Genomic DNA, 19,856 nt, shown 5'->3' on the forward strand with positions numbered 1-19,856 from the left:
TGTCGCTCCTGGGTTCTGGAGCACAGGCTCAGTAGTTGTCCTGCAGCATGTGGCATGTCCCCAGATCAGGGATCAAGCCGGCATCTCCTGCACTGGCAGGCGTTTTATTTACCACTAAGTCATCAGGGAAGCCCTAGAATTTGTTTCTACTTCTATTGAAAGTAGCTGCTTCCTCCCGGGAATACAAAGGCCTTGAAGGACACAGGCCCTGATCCCCGGCAGAATGTTCAGCGCTGGGGTGCTCACCAGATTGAAGCTACCGAGTCCTGGTTGTGACCTGGCTGACGAGCTGGAGTTTAATCCCACTGTTGCCATTTCACGTCAACTTAGGCCACCAAGTTACTGAACTTGAACAATCCTTCTTTCTCTTACTTGTAAAATAAAGTCAGCACATCCTCACAGATCAAAGATGAAGCAAGCAGTGTGAACACCTGTAAACTAGTGTCTGGCATGAGGCTGTCACAAACGTGGAATCTCTTGCTTCCCCGTCCCTTGAGCAGCCAAGAGTCCGATGGGGTGACAGTAAAGGAAGGTGCAGGGGGTTCCACCAGTGTTTGCACCAGGGAGCCGCTCGCTGCAGGCCGTCAGGCAGTGGGGCAAGGAGTGGAGAGGCTTCTGTTCCTCAGGACGTCTTCCAGTCTTCAGGTGTTCCCCACCCCCTCGACCCCCACCACTGCTGTGGAATTTCAACAAGTCCCATCCAAAGGCAAGGGCAATGGAGGGACAAGGTTCATTCTGTGCCTTGAGCTAAAATGTCCTGGAGGTCAACACTTCCATCTGTGACCGACTAACCTCTAGGTCCCAGGGATGTATGTACACTTGGTCATATACTCGCTGAGGGCACCTGTGTGCCGGGAACGAGGGACATGAAGACACGGGCTGGGCCTTTGGGGAGCCCGGGGTCCTGGGAGGGGAGTGGCAGGGACAAATAACATAGCGTATTGCTGTGGAGACGTGTTGTTCTGCACTCTTCACGGGTGAACTCTCCCCGTCTCTGTAACCGACCTGGTGGGGTGGTGTCTCAGAAGGAACACTGACAGACTGACTGCAGCAAGAAAGGGATTTAATCGTCTCATAGGATTTAAGTGTGGGAAGCCCATCTGGGGCTGGAACGGCAGCTAAACTTGTCCTCTAGCCCTGCCTGCTGCACCCAAGCATCAAGTTGTGGGCATCAACTTCTTCACTTAGGAAGAAGCAAAACTGAAAGCCAAACAAGTCCCATCACCCCAGAAGCTCTTCAGGCAGAACTTGATCCTTTAAGGGCAAGAACATAGGGGACAATGATTCTTCTCAGCTGGGCAAGTCCCCTCAACAAAGGCAGGCGATGTGAGCAGGCTGTGGAACTGCAAGCCACTGTCGGCCACCTTCCTCCAATGACCCACCCGTCAATGTGAGGTTGGGTGAGGGGATGCACAGCCCCTGTCACATTCAGGGGCGTTCAGGCTGCAAGAGCGTCATTTCTATTCCACGTGAGCCTGCACAGTGCCTTTAGGAAAGGACAAATGATCTGGTTCTCTCTGAACTGAAATTGGCTCCCTTTGGGCTGGTTGCCCATCTCTGGGATGACACCCAACAGCAGGGTCCTCAACACACCCAAGGTCAGCACCCCATCAGGCAAGCATGGACCGTGGCAGCTATTACAGGGGAACACAGGGACATACTCAGCCGTGCTGTCTCTACTCAAACACGTGGAAGGAAAGAGAGGGGCTGAGGACAGCAGCCTGTTACCACTTAGGTCCCAGGTCTCCTGAAGAGGGTGAGTCAGAGGGAGAAGACAGCTTCAAAGGAGACTTAACTGCGGAGCAGAAGCAGCTGAAATGTGGGCAGACACTAGGTGAAATTCTAGAATGTACTTTCAGAGGAGCAGCGGAATCAAAATATATTATGGAGTTAAGGACATGCACGGTGAGGAAAAGGACCAAGAAGTACATCCCTGCCTCCAGGACCTCCTTCAGGGCCACGTCAGCCAGCAGGGCAAACCATCCCCCATGTCGAGGCCCTAAGACTTTCTGGCAAGGCCAGACCTGTTCTTGGTTAACAGAAGGGGAGAAAGAGGAGGACAGGTCCCATCCAGCTGGGCTCCAGAGTGGGTTAAGTTCAACACTGGTGGCACCTTCTCTCTCGGGAATACTTGCATGCTTGTGCACACGCATGTGCATACACCCACACCCACCCCCCCTTCCCATGGCACAGGGACTGGTGTGGTCTCCCCCACCTGAGGCCCTGGAAAGCTCCCTTTCCCAGAGAGCAGACCTTATCTCTGCTCCTCTTGGAAATGGAGTCAGTACTCATGCCAAGGGAAAACAGATCAAGGCCACCTCACAAGTCACCGGGACCTACATGCTGGTCACTGCTGCTCAGCTGCCTGCCAGAGCTGGGCACCAGCACAGGGCTCCCCAACCTCCTGGGGGTGCCAGGAGGAGCAGAGCCCCAACCGAGGCAGGAGGGGTTGTTCCACATGGAGTCTGGGACAGAGGCTGTACCCCTCACACCACTCATGTCCATCAGGTGACCGTCTGTCCCCCACCTCGAGACCTGCTCGGGCCTAACCACTAGCCAGCTTGTCTCCCGTGTGTAGCCCCCACCCTGGCAATGGAGCAGTGTTGGGGGAGTGGAGGTGACTAGTGTGGAAGAGCTTCAGGAACTCGAGCTGGAGAGGGAGCTGCTCGCAGGCAGCCCCTGTCACATGGCCTTGCTGGAGAGGAGGCCAGAGGCTAGAGGAGACCCTGGCTGCTCCTTGGGTCCCCGGCCCCCACAGTACCAGGCAAAATTTATGCAAAAAGGCTCAGTCTCCAAAGTAAAGCAGGTTGGCGTGGTGGCAAGAGAGGCGCCCTAGGCTGGCTTCTGACTGGCAGCGAGGAAGGCTCAGTCGTCCGTCTCCTGTTTGATGTTCTCGACGGGCACCGGCAGCTCTGGACTCAGAGCCTTGTCGGCTGTGGCCACGTCCAGGTGCTCTTCCTTCACACGCACGGTGATGACTGAAGAGGGAGAGAGGTGCGGGGCAAGGAGGAGCGAGCATGGAGCTCAGGATGCAAGGAACCGGGCTTCCTACAGACAGGGGCCCTCGAGTGTGGTGGGGAGAGCCCCTTCCCCTCTGTGAGGCAACAGCAGCCAAGGCCTAGGGCCCTGTCCCACCAGCCTGGCAGGCAGCCCACCCTGCTAAGGGCTGGGGCTGGGGGTGGAGAGGGCCAGGCTGGTGCTTGGCTCCATTCAGAGCTGGGGGGGTGGTGTCTGGGAAGCCCTCCAGGCCCTGTGGTCTGAGAGAGGTTTCTCAGTGCCCAGAAAATGCCCTTTAAGCCTGACTCTGCTCTTCTGTGCCAGGTTGGAAAGGAGACGACCGGCCTTTGAGCAGGGAGCCACCCGCCGGCCCCCCACCCCGGAGGCTTACTCTCATCAGGAGCGGGCTCCGACGGGGCCTTCTCCGCCGCCTGCAGGTCCTCCTCCAGCAGTGCCTTCTTGGACCCCTGTCTGAGGGGCCGCGTCTTGGCCGGTGGTATTCTTTTTCCTTGGAATAAAAACAGAATTCAACCCAGGCAAGGGCTGTATCCACATGAAACAGCGGTCAGGCAGCCCAGCAGAGGGGTAGGTGCCAGCCGGGGAGGACGGAAGCCCAGCTCTGACCTCAGCCCTCAGGGCTGTGTGTCCGAGGCGCAGAGCTTCTCCCCAGTAAGAGGTTAGTGCCCCCACCCCGCCATGGCAGTTAAGCTTCCTATTTCTGCTCCTCACTTTCTTCACTTCTACACCGTGCCTTTCCTAGCCCTGATTCGGAACGGCACAGGGTCATGCCACTCGACCCACGCCACACTCTCACAGGATCTTAACCCTGCCCAGGGACCGCATCTGTTTCCTCTCTGCTCCCTTTCGGGACATCCTCTCTTCTGCGGAGACCACGTCGGGGAGCCCAGCTCACTGCAGCTCAGCCTGGGGCCTGCTGAGGTTGGGCCGGCCTGTGAGAGGTTCCCAAGCTCGGTGGTTACCCTTGCTCCCTCCCCCTGGGGATCATGAGAGAATGCCTTCCGTCTGTTGGCTCTTACATCTTTTACTTTCATACACCACAGCTGCACAAGGCCTCAGAGACCAGGCCACCCCCGACCCCTGCTCCAACCCATATATAGTCTCTTGTGTCTTTTCCTCAGCATCCTGACCACTGCCAGAGACCAGAAGACTCCCTAAGTGTGCTCTGAGTCCCTAAGACACAGGGTGATGGATGGGTGCATGGGGCAAGGGGCAAAGGAGAGGTGGGAATATGAAGAGTGTGACTGATCTGGGTAGTGATCCCCGGCCCAGGGACACAGGCTCAGGTGATCCCAGGTCCCACCCCAGCCGGGCAGCTTTAGAGCATCACTTACGTTTCTTCCCAAACTGTTTCTTTTTCTTCTTTGTGGCCTCTTTGGCTTTCAGAGGTGTGGTGGGCTCTGTTGTTGAAAGACATGGACATGAGGTAAGAAGAGAGTTCTGAGAGGACATAGACTGCAGGCACGTCCCGAGACCCCTGCCCACCCCTCATGGGCCTCCCTTACACAGGGGACGCCCCTGAAGGAAAGCCAGAGCTGGGCCGTGAGAACGGGGAGGGGGCTGCGGGGAGGGACTGGATGACAGCTGTCCCTTCTTCCCACCCGCATCACCAGGGTGCTCAGAGGGGCCTGGGGGATTTACCTGGTGCACAAGGGCACGAGCATATGACAGAGTGGGCAAGGTCAAGGAAGGAGCTCTGCAGGCCAGAGGGAGAGGGAGACAGAGAAGTCAGGAGCAGGAGGGGAGACCAGGGCCACTCTCTCCCTAGAAGTGGTCCAGGAGATGCTCGATCTCATGCCAGAGGGCCAAAGGTGGGCATGCGGCACGGGGGGTGGGGTGGAGGGTGGTTGGCAGGAAGGAAAATAAAAAGGAAAGTCAAGAGCCCCTCAGGGCCAGGAGAGCCCAGACCTGTGGCCACAGGTGGCTGGAGCTGGTAGCCGGTGAGCTCACACCAGCCGACAGGGTAGATGTCTGGGGACTCGCAGTCCACCCACTGGTCGTACTCGCTGTCCCAGCCATCGAAGTGGATGCTGAGGAGTCGGTGCACCACCCGCCTCACAGTGGCCACACAGATGAGCCGGGGCTCCATCAGGTCCACGGCCTCCAGCTTCATGCCCACCTTGAAGCCGTGGTTGGGGCAGTCCTGGGATGGGGATAAAGGCCGAACAAATAAGCTAGGTCCCCACCCTGGCGGGGCAGCCCTGGGTATGGGAGTGGGTCTGAGCCTGCCTGTGGGGGCAGGGTCCTCAGACCAGGAACCCCTCTGCACTGTGATCCCAGGCACCAGCCCCTCTGGGAAAGGGACTGGCTGACTGTTCAGCATGCATCCGCATCCATCAGAGTTTGGACTTGTCCCCGAAACAGCTGATCTTAGCAGCAGGGACTCGAGAGGAGAAGGGGTTGGAACCACCACCTTGGGTGATAGCGGGCAGGGTTGGTCTACTCACCATGTTGAAGAGTCTCGATGGAGCTGCCTTTGCCTTGGTCTTCTCCAAGTAGGCCTCCCAGCTGAAAGTGTGAGCCTCGTACCCTGGAGTGGAAGGCGGAGATGAGGGAGGGAGGGAGGTGACAGGGAGTCCCAGACAGCGCCGAAGGGGCTTCTGCAGCTCCATCAGGACTCAGCCCAAAGTCTCTCCAGCAACCTCCTTCCTTCCTGCCCAGGCTGGTACCTGCTCTAGGAGCATGGTCCTGTAGTCCAGGTGCTCACTGCCCAAAGGGACAGGTGGGAGTTCTGCTCACCAAGCCACATGGGGCCCTGGGGCCAAGCCAGCCCAGACGAAGGGCTAGTGGTGGCCGCGGGCAGTGCTGCCACCTCTCCGGTCCGCTCAGACTTCTACTCTGGGGTCTGGCTTGGCCTGAGGCCTCAACCCTGCTCCCTCCAACTGTATGCCAGTCTTACCTTTCGGGGGTGTGAGCTCAATGTCATTCTTCTGGCAGAAGTTGGCTGGGAAGATGGCGTGGGAGGAGGCGTGGTAACAGAACCAGTCGGAGCCATCTGTGGAGGGTCCCCCGTCTACACAGATCATCAGGTAACCGTCCAGGAGGACCTAGTGGTGGCGGAGAAGGAAACAGAACCTGGTGTTCTAAACTGCACCCCCATTCCAGGGTGAGGTGACAGGACAGGGAGAGGATGGAGCTGCTTTTCAGAGCACTCAGCACTCATGTAACCCATAACGGTAAAATCATCTAGCTTCCTCATGTGTGGTCAGTCGTGTCAGACTCTGCAACCCCATGGACTGCAGCCTGCCAAGCTCCTCTGTCCATGGCATTCTCCAGGCAAGAATACTGGCGTGGGTTGCCATTTCCTCTCCCAGGGCATCTTCCCGACTCCCTCAGTGGACACCACATGCTGTGCCAGCGGGGACGGTGTCTGTCCTTTTGTCACTGTGTTCTCAGGGGTGAACACGGGGGCAGAGCCTGGAGGTTGGCTAGATGGACAAATCAGCGTGTCCCCAGGAGGGCCGAGGGGTGGTGGCTGGCTCCTCAGGCTGCAGCAGTAACAGAGGTCTGCAGCAACACCAGCCCGGCTGAGGCGTGGCGATGCCAGCCCCCAAAGGAGACAGCAGGCAGTGGCGGGAAGGCCTACACTTGCCCCAGGACCTGGCTCAGGCCAGGTGTTCCGTAGCACTCACGGGTGGCTGGCCAGGGACTCGGCTAACCTGCCAGCTTGATGCCGGCTGACACGCCTGGGCCAGCCCACAGGGTTGGCAAGCCTCCGACCCCCAACGAGAAAGCAGATTCCCAGCCAGGAGCTCAGTCTATGTGCCTGAAAACCAGGCCACTCGGGAGCAACCAGTAGGGGGCGCTCTGCCACCGCCCTGCCCATAGGAAAGGCCGCTGGAGGCCGGAGGGCACCCAGGCTCACCTTGCAGATGGTCGCCACGCAGATGTTGCCCAGATTCAGGGGGTCGATCGCCTCCAGTTTCATCCCCTCCTCAAACCAGCCACCTTCTGTGTAGACAGCTCGAACCTTAAAGGAATGGGGCAGTTGGGCAATCTCTGGGCTGACCCGGGGAGGGGTGGGGAAGAGGCCTCAGCTGCCATCGGCCTGGCAAGGAAACAGGGAGGGAAGGGAGATCCAGGGCTTCAGGTCTGGAGTGGACCTGCAGCCAAGGGGCAGTGTCCAGGGCTGGGCCTCACCTTCTTGAACAGGTAAGGAACAGCATCACAGTAGATCTTCCGGAAGGTGGGGTGGTGGGCCATGTCACTGCGCCTCTCTTTTAGGGAGATAGTGGAGGGAGGAAGGGAGAGAAGGAAGTTGAAGCTTCTAACATGACCATCTCCACGCCTCCCCCAGAATGTGGGGCTGCTCAGCAACCTCCCACCCGCACGGAGCAGCTCTCTGTCGCAACTATTCAGCCCTGAGGACCCAGACTCTTCCTACGTCGCAAGGAGAGGATGTGGCCTGGAACCTCTAGTTGCGAATTAACTTTTACCATTTCAGGCTGGAGAAGGAAATGGCAACCCACTCCAGTATTCTTGCTTGGAAAATTCCACAGACAGAGGAGCCTGGCGGTCTACAGTCCATGGGGTCACAAAGAGCTGGACATGACTGAGCAACTAACACACACAACACACTTCAGGCTGAGTATCCTTGGTCAAGTCACTCAACCCCTTGGGACACCTGGTCAAGTCCTGCCATCCTCAGGTAAAGATGACTGCCCCCATTACTCAGAGTAGTTGTGGGGTGCAGAGATGTGCCCCCCTGACCCAGGCTGGCCAGGGACTCGGCTAACCTGACAGCTTGATGCCATGGCCGACTCGCCTGGACCAGCCCACAGGGTGGATCAGGGGACTCCACATGTGGCACCAGAAGTCGTCATCGCTGTCCCCATCCTCATAGAGGAGCCGCAGGCGACCCCCGATGACTGTGTCCACCACGGCCATGCGGGTCCGGGACACCTGGGACTTGTCCACCACCTCCAGCCGCATGCCCTGCCGAAAGGGGTACTTCATGCTCTCCACCATCTGCAATGACATCAGAACACAGGCCTGCTGGGGTCGATCCCTCCCTCCCACTGTCCTGTCCTGTCCCTTGGGAGTAACCAGAGGATGGGACGGGGTGGGGAGCGGGAGGAAACGGGCAGAGGGGCCCCTCCTGCCTGCCAGGTTCCACCCTGGCTCCCAAGTCCCTGGGATGATAGAATATTTACAATGTGTGCACCAAAATGCCAGCAACTCATTGTGATGGGAATCTTAGACTGCTTTTCAGATTAAGCAAACAGGTGCCCCAGGGAGGTCATGTGACTAACCTGGAGTCACACAGGGTCATTAGTGCCAGAGATGAGCCACAAATCTCGTCCTGGGGTCCAGCTCTGTGCTCTTTCAGGGATCTGCACTCTGATCATGAGTCCCTCCCAGTGCTCTCTACCTTCCGGCCCCTGCCAACAGCACTCACTCAACCAGCTTGGTGTTTATAAAGAACTGAGCACCCTTTGCCTCGATATCTCTAATTTCAGCCCTGGCCCCGCTGGGCTGCAGCTCTGAACGGCTCTCCTAGCACCTCAGCAGTAATGCCTGCCTCTTGGACACAACCAAGGATAGTGACCAAGATCCCACAGCTGCTCTAGAGCCCCGGTGGTGGGGCCTGGGTGAAGAGACAGGTGGTTCTGTCTGCTGAGATTCTCGTGCTGTCCTGCCTGGGATAGAGGATGGTTACAGAAGTTCTGTAGCTTTTCCAGCACCGGGGCACTGTGGACTCAGGGAGAGCCATTCCAGTTTCTTAGTGGTGGTGGGACAGAGCAGTGCAATTCCAAATCCCACCAGGAGGGGGAGAGTGCCAGATGGCCATGCCTTGTATACAACAAGCACTTAATCAAATCTATTGAATGCATGGAGATCTCCTACAATGCAGGCACGTTCTTTACCACTAGCGCTACCTGGGAAGCCCAGATGAATGAACACTCCTGAAAATGCTGTGAGCAAAGGGAAGGATCTGGAAGAGCACACCAGCAGACAAAGCAACATGACCGATGAGGCTGGATCAGAGAAGGGAGGAAGCTAATGGTAGATGACGCCCACCACCCATACTTAGGGAATCTGGAGCTGCTCTGATGGCTAACCCAAGGGGGTCTTAGAAAAAATACTCCAGTGAGCAGCACCAAGGACCAACAGAAGGGGAAAAGGGCCGGAGCGGACCAGTCAGGAGACCCCAGGGTGCTCTGCCAGACCTTGATATGGAAGTCCACAGGAAGTGTCCTGGAGCCCACCAGGCGTTTCATGAGGTAGCCCTTCCAGTCGGTGAACTTGGCATGGATGGCTGGGGAGACAGAGCAGAATCCTGAATACAGACTGCCACCACTCTGCTGACGGGTGCCAGTCTGCCCCAGAGGGCAGCAGAGGGCCTGAATAACATATTTCTGCCTTCTCAGGCCGGCAGTCCTGGACTCCCCAACCTCGATCTGCCCTGGGGCCTCTGGATGAGGGAGGAGCGGGAGCGAGGAGACAGGAGGGCTCTGGGCTGGTCTGACTTCTCCCAGGGGGCCCACAGGAACCAGGACGGGGAGCACTCTCATCAACTCACTCCGCGGGGGCACCAGGATCTTGCTGTTGATGGCACACCAGCCGATGGGGTGGACATCCACAGTCCCCAGGTTGCACCAGAAGTCATGGCTGGCATCATTTTCAAAGCCTTCATATCGGAGCAGCACCCGGTACCCTGAGCAGGAGGAAGTGGAGATGAACTCTTAGGCCTTCTCGCTTCTCCAGCCTAAACCAGGCTGTCTACTCCAAGAATCCCTTCTACAACAGCCAGAGCGAAAACAAACCCCTGCCATGTACCTGGAAAGCAGTATGGCACAGCAGGGGGAGTAATTTTCTATGGCCTGATCAATCCCAGAATGAACTTCAAAATGGGAGTTTCCAAACTCACCAAGCTCTGTGGTCCCCTCTAAGGTAGGTAGCATGAAAGCATAGCAAGGAGGGAGAACGAAACTCCAGTGGGCGGGATTTTTTGTCTTATGAAGCTGATGTCTGTTCCGACACTACCTGTCCATCTGGAGATGTCGCCCTCAGCCCCCGACCCCACCTTGGCGGGAGGAGCACCCACCTGCCGCCTGGATGACCGAGGCAATCCAGTACACCCGGCTGGGGAGCACGGCGTCGCTGTTGAGTACCTCCACCTTCATTCCCTTCATCACATCCTCCCACTGGTCATAGAGTGGGACCTGCGTGGGGGTGAGAGGGTTCAAGGGGACAGTGAGCCACTGGGTGGGCAGGGGAGAGCGGCTGGCCGCAGGGCCTCACAAAACACTGTATCCTCTCCTTTGCCCCTCGGTGTTTCCCCTCACTGTGTGTGGAAGGCCGGGCCCAGGACCAGGGAGGAAGCGATGAACGGATGCGCCCGCCTCTGTGAAGAGCCCAGTCGGGACGGGAGTCGGGGTGTCAGACAGCTCTGCTAATCTCACAGGCCTGGCTCCTAGTTGTTACCCTCTGGCACATCACACCTGTGCCAGCGGACACCTAGCGGCTTCCCACTCACTACGTAACAGGCGCTTCTGAGACACAAACAGCGCTCCTTCAATCGCCATACTGGGTGGTTGGATTTCTCTCGTGGTACAGTGGTTAAGAATCTGCCTGCCAGTGCAGGGGACGTGAGCTCAATCCCTGGTCAGGGACTAAGCACCCACAAGCCAAGGGGCAACTAAGCCCTTGTGCCGTAACGAGAAGCCCCTGTGCTCCGCAGCAAAGACCCAATGCAGCCAAAATAAACAAGCCTTCTCCAGATTTCCTGGGGTTTAGGAAATTGGCTTGAAAGACGAAGAGAGCCCCCTCGGCTTCTCTCTGCACCTGTGGGGGACCACTGCTCAGGCCTGCACTCCAAGCCCAGCCCTCCAGGTCTCAACCTTGGCCGCTTCTCAGTGACAGAGGGGCTTCCCTGGTGGCTCAGTGGTAAAGAATCTGCCTGCCAATGCAGGGTTCAACCCCTGAGTTGGGAAGATCTCCTGGAGGAGGAGATGACAACCCACTCTAGTGTTCTTGCCAGGAAAACTCCATGGATGGAGGAGCCTGGCAGGCTATAGTCGACAGGGTCTCAAGGAGTCAGATACAACTTAGGCACTGACAGGAGGCACCCATATCTGCCTCCCGGGAGCCAATGGGCCCGGGGCAGTTCACAAGCACCAAGCTGTCAACAGGAAAGCACTCAAGATGGGGGAAAAGAGAAAGGGATTCTCACAGTTGGCTCTAGATAGCAGAGCACAAAGTGCCATTATGTGAATAAGCCTAGGGGGCGACCTCCGAGGGGCGTGCTCGAAGCCCTCGGTGAGGGTCTGCGGGAGGACTTGCTGAAGAACAAGTGGACAGAACCGATGAATTGGCGCGAGTGGCAAAGCCAGGCTTCGAGCACCCAGACTTCAGACTGTTCCCTCCCGGTGCCGAAGCAGTGAGGCAGGTGGGTGAGCTGGCGGCAGCGCCCGGGCCCCTGCCCTCCCTCCCCTGTGCCCAGGGCACTCACATGCTTAAAGCAGCTGACAGGAGCAGCCTTGTAACTGTGATCCTTCAGGAACTTCCCCCAGTCGAAACCCAAGACCAGCGCTGCAGAGCCAAGAGGACCAGAGTTGAGGGGTCGAAGCGGGGAGCTCTCGCAGCAGCCACTCCAGGAACCCGGACGGCCGTGAGGACTGGGAGCAGCCAGGGCCTGCCCATACCTGCCCCAGCAGTGGCCACCGCAGGAACCCAGGCCTGGGGAGCGGGAGCACAGGCCCCTTCCCGCCATGCAGCCTGGGCCCACCCCATACCTGCCTCAGCAGTGGCCATCGGGATGGGACGGGGAGGACCTCATCCAGAGGCTGCCAGACTCTCAGTCGAGGAAACTCTCAGAGGGAAATGTCTGATCTTTCTCCCCCAGGAAATTCAAAGACCCTCGGGCTTAAATTCCTCAGACCGCCCCCAACCTCTCATTGGCCACAGCCAATCTAGATGGGTGGGAGGCACACACACCACAGCCCCTCCTGCCCTGATCTGGGAGCTGTGTCAGACCACCTAGTGCATAGCTTCCAGTCTACATTTACTTAGAAACAGCTACTCATGCTCAGAAAGAGAGAGAAGTTCCTGATCCCATCACCCTTCTTCACACCAGATCTAGGTCTCCACTGCCCCAGGGAAACAAAAGCCAGAGGGCTACAGGCAATGCTAAACAAAGGAAGCTAACTTTTGGCTTTTAAGTGCTCAAGAGAAGAGTGATTGAGGGATCTCCTGGGCCATCTCACAGTTACTCCCAGGTGAGGAAGATGACATCTAAAGCAAGCCTGGGCTGGCCCTTTCTAGCTGGCCCCCTTCTCCAATCCTGGCTCCTAGGGAGCGCCCCCCCCTCACCTGCCGAGTCCTGGCACCACACCCCACTGGCTTCCTGAGCACCTGTCCCCACTGACTTACCGTCCTGCCCGGTTGGGGTCCCATCGGCGAGCTGTCCGGTCCCCTGGGAGTGGAGGAAGGCTCCAATTTTGGCAGACCAGGCAGCTTTGTGCAGGACTTTGGCCTTCTTGGTAGGTGGTTTTCCCTGGAAGGAGGAGAGCCTGTCTGTAGCCTAAAGGCTGATAACATGGCTCAGGATTTGGACTGCCCTGGTAATCTCTTTGGGACTCCAGTTTCTTCACTTGTAAATCAAGATGATAACAATTATAATGCTTAGCTCAGTGGGGAGTTGCAAGGGTGAGGGTCACAGATTGTGCGGAACTCCGTAGGCAGTTAGCCATTGTTCACCTGCTGGGGCGGGGGTCGGCAGAGCCAGAGGGCAGGGAGGGATATATTTTCCATCTTTTAAGCCCTACTACTGCCAGGAACTTCTTGCTGGTGGCCAAAGCTCTCAGCCTTCTCCTTCCCCTGGTGCTCCTATAGGTTTATGGCAGAGAGGGGGCTTCAGAAGGCTCATGAACTGAACAGAGTTTATGAGGTGCTCAAAGGGGTCCTACCCCAGAGTGAAAGGCCACTGAACTGTGTGTGTGTTAGTCGCTTAGTCGTTTCCGACTCTTTGCGACCCACGGACTGTAGCCCGCCAGGCTCCTCTGTCCATGGGATTTTTCTCCAGGCAAGTATACTGGAGTGGGTTGCCATTTCCTCTCCAGGGGATTTTCCAGACCCAGGGATCGAGCCCAGGTCTCCTGCATCAGAGGCAGATTCTTTACCATCTAAGCTAGAAGGAAAACCTGGTTGATAATTTGTAGCTTAAGCACTGATCAGAGAGGCCCAGAGAATTTATTAGAGATCAATGACTGGGGGAGAATGGATAGACGCATATATATGGCTGCATCCCTTTGCTGTTCACCTGAAACTATCATAGCATCGTTAATCGGCTATGTTGTTTAGTCACTCAGTTGTGTCCGACTCATTTGCAACCTCATGGACTGTAGCCCATTAGGCTCCTCTGTCCATGGGATTTCCCAGGCAAGAATACTGGAGTGGGTTGCCATTCCCTTCTCCAGGGGATCTTCCTGACCCAGGGATAAAACCCACCTCTCTTGCATTGGCAGGCAGATTCTTTACCACTGAGCTGCAAAGGAAGCTACTGTAATACAAAGTAAAAAGTTAAAAAAAAAAAAAAAGAGAGAGAGATCAGTGAACTAGAAATGTGGGTTTAGGGAGTTCCCTGATTGTCTAGTGGTTAGGATCTGGCACTTTCACTGCCATGGACAGGGTTCAATCCCTGGTCGGGGAACTGAGATCCTGCAAGCCAAGTGGCACAGCCAAAATTTAAAATAAAAAAATGTGGGTTTCAGTTCCAAAATCACTGCAGATGATGACTGCAGCCATGAAATAAAAAGACACTCCTTGGAAGAAAAGTTATGACCAACCTAGACAGCATATTAAAAAGCAGAGACATGTCTCTTTGCCAACAAAGGTCCGTCTAGTCAAGGCTATGATTTTTCCAGTAGTCATGTAAGAATGTGAGAGTTGGACTATAAAAAAAGCTGAGCGCTGAAGAACTGATGCTTTTGAATTGTGCTGGAGAAGATTCTTGAGAGTCCCTTGAACTTCAAGGAGATCCAACCAGTCCATCCTAAAGGAAATCAGTCCTGAATGTTCATTGGAAGGACTGATGCTGAAGCTGAAACTCCAATACTTTGGCCACCTGATGCGAAGAACTGACTCATTTGAAAAGACCCTGATGCTGGGAAAGATTGAAGGTGGGAGGAGAAGGGGACGACAAAAGATGAGATAGTTGGATGGCATCACCAACTCAATGGACATTAGTTTGAGTAAACTCCAGGAGTTAGTGATGGACAGAGAGGCCTGGTGTGCTGTAGTCCATGGGGTCGCAAAGAGTCAGACACGACTGAGCGACTGAATTGAACTGAAGTTCCACACAGATCTGGCGCCAAATCCTGGCTCTTCAATTTTATTTGTGTACCTCTGAGTAAGTTAGTAAAAATTTTTGAGGCTTTTAAATAGTAATCTTTAAAAATTCATTAAAAAAATTCATTTTTTAGGAATCACTGGTTAGACTGAGGGTGCCAAGCCCTTCTCAAGTATCCCCAGACTGTAGTTAATAACAATGTTGTTATCAGCTCCCTAGGAAGGACTTTCTTATGCCTTGACTAAAAGCTGCAAAGTGAGGGAGACAACAGTAGCTGTCTCATGAGTGAGAGAGAACATGCACGAGGCTTTAACTAGAAGAGCTGGGCTGAGACCCACAATAAACATCAGGCTTCACAAGACAATCACCTGGGGTGCTCATTAAAGCCTCCTATGTCTAGGCTGTGCTCCCTCCCAATTAAACCAGAATCTTCAGAAGATTTTTGAAACTTGCCAGGTGACCCCTATGTGTAATCAAGTTTGCAAACCGGTGTAGTGAAGACACAAGGCCAGGCTCCTGAGATGAGGCTCCAGTCTCAGCTCTGTCCTCTTCCTACAGAGCCCACGGGTAAGTCATTCTTCCTCTCCGGACCTCAGCACACTTGTCAATTAGTATGTGGGTGAGATAACACATCTCCAAGAATCCTCCCCCTTCTCAGAGTTCTACAAATGTCAATAGTAAAGGCTGGTAAGACTAGTTGCTAATATCAACTAGAGGTTGGTAAGACTCGAGGCAGCTGCCTGTGGAATGGAGTCAGAGTCAAGGCACCATCTTCTCAAACCCCCCATGGCCGGAGAAGCTTGTGGCCCATTTCCCAGCTTCCTTTCAGAGCATTTGTAAAAGTGCAACAGGAAGGCATGGGTGTCAGACTCCCCCCAGAGTTCTTGTTTACAACTTATTGAGGGCAGCGGTTCCCTGGAGGCCCAGTGGTTTGGACTCTGCGCTTCCACTGCAGGGAGCATGGGTTCCATCCCTGGAGCTGACATTCCAGCACGCCATGCAGCACAGCCAAAAAGAGAACTTTCTGAGAACACATCAGACCCTGAGGGTTAAGGGCTGGGGGTGAAGGTTAGCTCCATTAATCTGCAACTTATTGAGCTCCAGAAATGGGTGCATAAGAAATACCGGGCCATTTATAACCTCAGAAAGCCACAAGCAACGTCCTGCCCAAGCCCTCTGGGCCCCTCGGCAGCACAGGTAGTGGTTCCTGACTCAGTACCCAGGGCCCCAGGAAGGGTCTTCCAAGTCACTGCCTCTCACCTGCAATCTTGCCAAGATACTGGCTTTCTTGGAGTTGGAGGAGTAGCTCCTGGAACAGGAGACACTGCAGAATCTCTTGGTCTTGGAGAAGAAGGCTTCCCTGGTACCCACGATCCCACACATCTCACAGACAGCTGGGAAGAGAATTTAGCACGTGACTCCCTTGATCATCACCCCAATTCAAACAAAATGATGGGCCCTTCAAACCTGGGGCACTGCATTAACCCCCTAAGGCTGACAGAACTGGAATAGGAGGAAGTGGTTTGGGTGTGTACCCCTGAAGCTGTGTGCCATCCCTTGGCTCTGTGTGTCAGCAATGGGGCTAAGGAGAATCCCTGCGGACAACTGGGGAAAGTTTGCAAAGAGGAAAATGAGAAGACAAAAATGTACCCATATCATTTAATTTCTGTGGGCCTGTTTTCTTCTCATCTCTAAAGAGGCTGAACTAGATCAATGTTTCATCCCTGATATCACATTAGAATCACCTGGAAAGCATTTAAAAATGCCCTGATTAGAATGAACTGATCTGTGCTGGGACACAGACATCAGTGGTTATGAGAAGTTCCCCAGATGATCCTTATGTGTGGCCAGGTGAGTGCACCCCCAGACTAGATGGTCTCTAATAGTTCATTCTAGTTCTAAGATTCTAAGATAATGACTGGAAGAAGATAGAAGGGAGAAAAATAAAAGAAAGGGGAGACAGGACTTCCCTGGTGGTACAGTGGCTAAGAATCTGCCTGCCAGTGCAGGAGAGGCAGATTTGATCCTTGGCCTGGGAAGATTACATGTGCCACAATGCAGCTAAGCCCCTGCCCCACAACTACTGAGCCCATGTGCTGCAACTGCTGAAGCCCGTGCACCTACAGCCTGTGGTTCGTAATAAGAGAAGCCACCACAAGAAGCCCATATACCACAACGAAGTACACCCATTTGCTACAACTAGAGAAAGCCCGCGTGCAGCAATGAAGACCCAGCGCAACCAACAGACACATAAATAATTTAATAAATAAAAATAAAAGGGGAGAGAGGAAGAGAAGACAAGATGAATGGAGAGGCAAAGAGTATTAGATGCTCCTCTTCTAAAGAGTAAAGGGACCAGGAAACAGGAGTGTCATCACAGACCATCTAACCTGCCTCTCTGCACAGGCAGTCCCCACACTGGAGGCCCTGACACACAGGTCCAGCAGCTATGCAAGCATCACACCTCTGAAGCCAACTGGCTTCTAGATGATTCACGGGGATTCTCATCTGCCCTCATCCTCTTACCTGGAGGTCACTTAATTCTGTATTTCCTTCCCTCTCACTTCCAACTCACGAGCTATTTCTTGTCCCTTCCCAGAGAGTAACCAGATCACATTAGGTGTCATATATTCTCAAGACCCAGGCTTAGAAATCCACCAACTATTATTATTTACACAAACGCAAAAGCACCACCATGTTAATGACCAGCATCTAGTATGTGCTGAATGAATATTAATTGTGAGAAAAGAATGAAATCATGACTTGAAATCAGACTGAAATGACCCTTGGGGATACTTGAGGTGCCTCTGTCTCTCTCACAGGTCCTTAGACATCAGATCAAAGAGCCCTTTACACCCGGACAGCTCTGCCCACCTGGCCTACATCTGCATCTGCATCCATAGCCTCTACAACCTCCCTATCTTCGGGGGACACTTTGAAGGCACCTGGCTCAGAACCACTGCCGTCCAAGGACCGGGGCGTCCCAGGGCTGAGCAGATGCAGCGGGGAGGTGGGCAGCTCCCCCGCTTCCCGATCCTCATGTTCTGCTTCACTTGACTCCTCAAGATAGGAGCTGCTCTCACTGCCCGCGCTGCTGTTGTAACTCCGGAAACTGTCATAGCCGCCGAAGAGCTCCAGGTCATCGTCTTCCTCTTCCTCCTCCATCGGTTCTGAAGACGGAGTCTCCTAGGAAAAGGATGACACAAAGCAGGCAGAAGCAATCATGGTTGGCTTACTGTAAGACAAGGGAAACTGCAAGTCTGCTATCAACTCCCTTTCCAGTTCTTAGTCAAGTCAACGCTTCTGGGCCGAGTGGCAGGTACAATCAAACACCCCTTTCGTAAACACCAGGATCATTACTCTTGTTTATACGTTTCTCAACTGCAAGTCGAAAGAATACCTTAGCCAGACAGAAACATGTATTAGGAATTCACCAGGGTCCTCTGCGGATTTACAAGTGACGACATTTTACCACAATTCACACAGAACACAGTGATGTGAAAATATACTAAGCATGGTGCCTCGTGAAGACATTTGGAAAAGATGTATTTTAGAAACTCATTCTTCCCCCTTCAGCACGTGTACACCAAAGTAATTTCAACTCAAAAACAATTTAAGTCAGATGAAAGTTAATTTGGGGCCCAGACTGCCTTAAAGAGGATTTGAGGAAATGACATACTAGCACTGTGGGAAATACCATAGCTTTGGACTCAGCCTTGATCCTAACTAGCTGTGGGTCCTTGGGCAAGATGTTTAACCTGTCTGGGTCTCAATTTTCTCATCTATAAAACAAAAAAATATTTGGTTCAAAAGATGTGCAATGTAAAATGAGGTATTGTATATGAATCTACGTGGCATGTAGCAGAAAAGGTGTGAAGCGTTTGGGCTCTAAGCCAAGACTCCAAAACCGTCCCTAGTATATGACCGGCAGCAGTTCAATCTCAGTGCCTCGGTTTCCCCATCTGTAAATGAGGACAATACCACCTATTTCATAGGCTTTGGGGGTTAATATGGGAAAGGCACTCAGAATAGTGACTTGCACACAGCAAGTGCTCAATAAATGCTGGTGATCATTACTGGTTAAAAGCACAGGCTCTCAAATCAGATATGCCGGAGTTGGAATCCAGGCTCTCCTACTTAGGGCTCTTGGTTTCTCCATCAGTACAATGGCTGTAACGAGCCTTCTTTAGAGGGCTGCTATGGGCACCCAGGCACTATGTAAAGCCTAGTTCTGTTCCCAGGAGTCAGTGACAGCTCTAAAACTGGGAGTTATCATTCACACTCTACACTGATGATGATTCTTCTTTACTCTCGTAGACTTTTTGAGTGATTCCACTTTGTATTTATACTACACATGCAAATGTGCCAGAAAGGAAATTCAAATATAAGGTGACCAGAAACCAAATGATGAAAGGATGTATGGGTTACAGGTGGTGGGAAGAATGGAAAAAGCAAAACAGGGAGAGTTTTGGAACTTGACAGACTTAGCGCCCATCTCCTTCACTTTACAGCTGGCTGACCCTCCTGGGGAGAAGCACTACCCTCTCCAAGCATCAGCTGCATGATCCATAAAAAAACAGACAATAACACAGGGCTTGTAATTGTGGGAGATAACGCATGGGAACGCTCCAGATGGCGGAGTGTTTATTAAACTTTAATCTTCCTTTACTTCCCACCAGGATGTGACAGGCCTCACAGACCCTAAAGACGCCACCATGAGACAAGGGGGAGAAGGAAGATTCAGGAGCTCTCATATCCTGAACCCAGTTCCTCTTCCCCCAGGGCAGTGAAGCTGTTCCTCACTCAACCTCACTCGGACCCAGGAGAACGAGAGCAAAAGGCGACGCCAATCGCCTCTGGCCTTGCTCAGCCTAACTACCTGTTTATCCATTCTTCCATCCTCCACCCTCCAGGCGTCGCTCAAAGGCCCACCGAGCGAGGCTCTCGGGGTTCCCTTTCCCAGTCACGAGAAGTCCTCCCCCTCTCACCTCGACTCCCCGTGGTTTCTCCATGAGACCTAACACAGTTTCTTCAACCGTCACCAGGTGCAGGAAGCCATATTGGCCTCGCCGCTCTCCCGGAGTGCACTCATTGGCCGCCTCTCAGGGCCGAGGGCCAATCACGCTGCAGGAAAGAGGTAAAGCCGGTTCCGCGCTCTCCTGAGCCCCGCCTCCCCTGGAGGCGGGGAAGTCGCGGGTACTTATGGGACTTGTAGTTTCCTCTGGGCTGCGCGTGGAGGGGGTCGTTGCTATGGCGACGTGAAAATTTCCCCGCCCCAGACCTGCCCGGCCCGGGGAAGATACTTCTTGTTTCTCCACGGTAACCTCTTGCTATCACACCGACTCCGTTCTTCATTAAACAATTATTGAATACTTAAGAAGGTACTGTTCTGGCACCCTCCAGGAAAAACCTCGCCCTCTCCCTGATGAGAAATTAAATGTGCCCTAGTGCGGGGATGCCTAACAGAGAGACTGTTCCCTGTTTAGGCAGAAACTGGAATACTCACTCTTAGGTCCAATGGTATAAATGTCCCACATGCTCAAAATTC

The 19,856-nt window shown here is 54.1% G+C and overlaps 1 protein-coding gene across 2 annotated transcripts; it reads right to left on the reverse strand.

Moving 5' to 3' along the window:
* Nucleotides 1-1,046: 1,046 nt before the first annotated feature.
* Nucleotides 1,047-19,441, reverse strand: L3MBTL2 (L3MBTL histone methyl-lysine binding protein 2). 2 transcript variants are annotated; one of them, XM_055566450.1, is made up of 17 exons: nucleotides 19,297-19,441; nucleotides 17,254-17,494; nucleotides 15,569-15,702; nucleotides 12,391-12,514; nucleotides 11,471-11,550; nucleotides 10,064-10,181; nucleotides 9,539-9,673; nucleotides 9,186-9,274; nucleotides 7,752-7,983; nucleotides 7,156-7,232; nucleotides 6,881-6,985; nucleotides 5,915-6,062; nucleotides 5,463-5,545; nucleotides 4,924-5,158; nucleotides 4,350-4,415; nucleotides 3,389-3,505; nucleotides 1,047-2,978 (listed from the first exon to the last, which is right to left on the reverse strand). In XM_055566450.1, exons 1-17 carry the CDS (start codon nucleotides 19,318-19,320, stop codon nucleotides 2,866-2,868), a joined length of 2,121 nt encoding a protein of 706 aa, XP_055422425.1. In that variant the 5' UTR covers nucleotides 19,321-19,441; the 3' UTR covers nucleotides 1,047-2,865. The 2 variants fall into 2 exon arrangements, with proteins under 2 accessions (XP_055422425.1, XP_055422430.1); XM_055566455.1 differs by lacking the exons at nucleotides 1,047-2,978; nucleotides 3,389-3,505 and adding an exon at nucleotides 4,657-4,711.
* Between the last annotated feature and the right edge of the window lie 415 nt (nucleotides 19,442-19,856).

The sequence above is a fragment of the Bubalus kerabau genome, chromosome 1 (assembly GCF_029407905.1).
Source record: "Bubalus kerabau isolate K-KA32 ecotype Philippines breed swamp buffalo chromosome 1, PCC_UOA_SB_1v2, whole genome shotgun sequence".
NCBI lineage: Eukaryota > Metazoa > Chordata > Mammalia > Artiodactyla > Bovidae > Bubalus > Bubalus kerabau.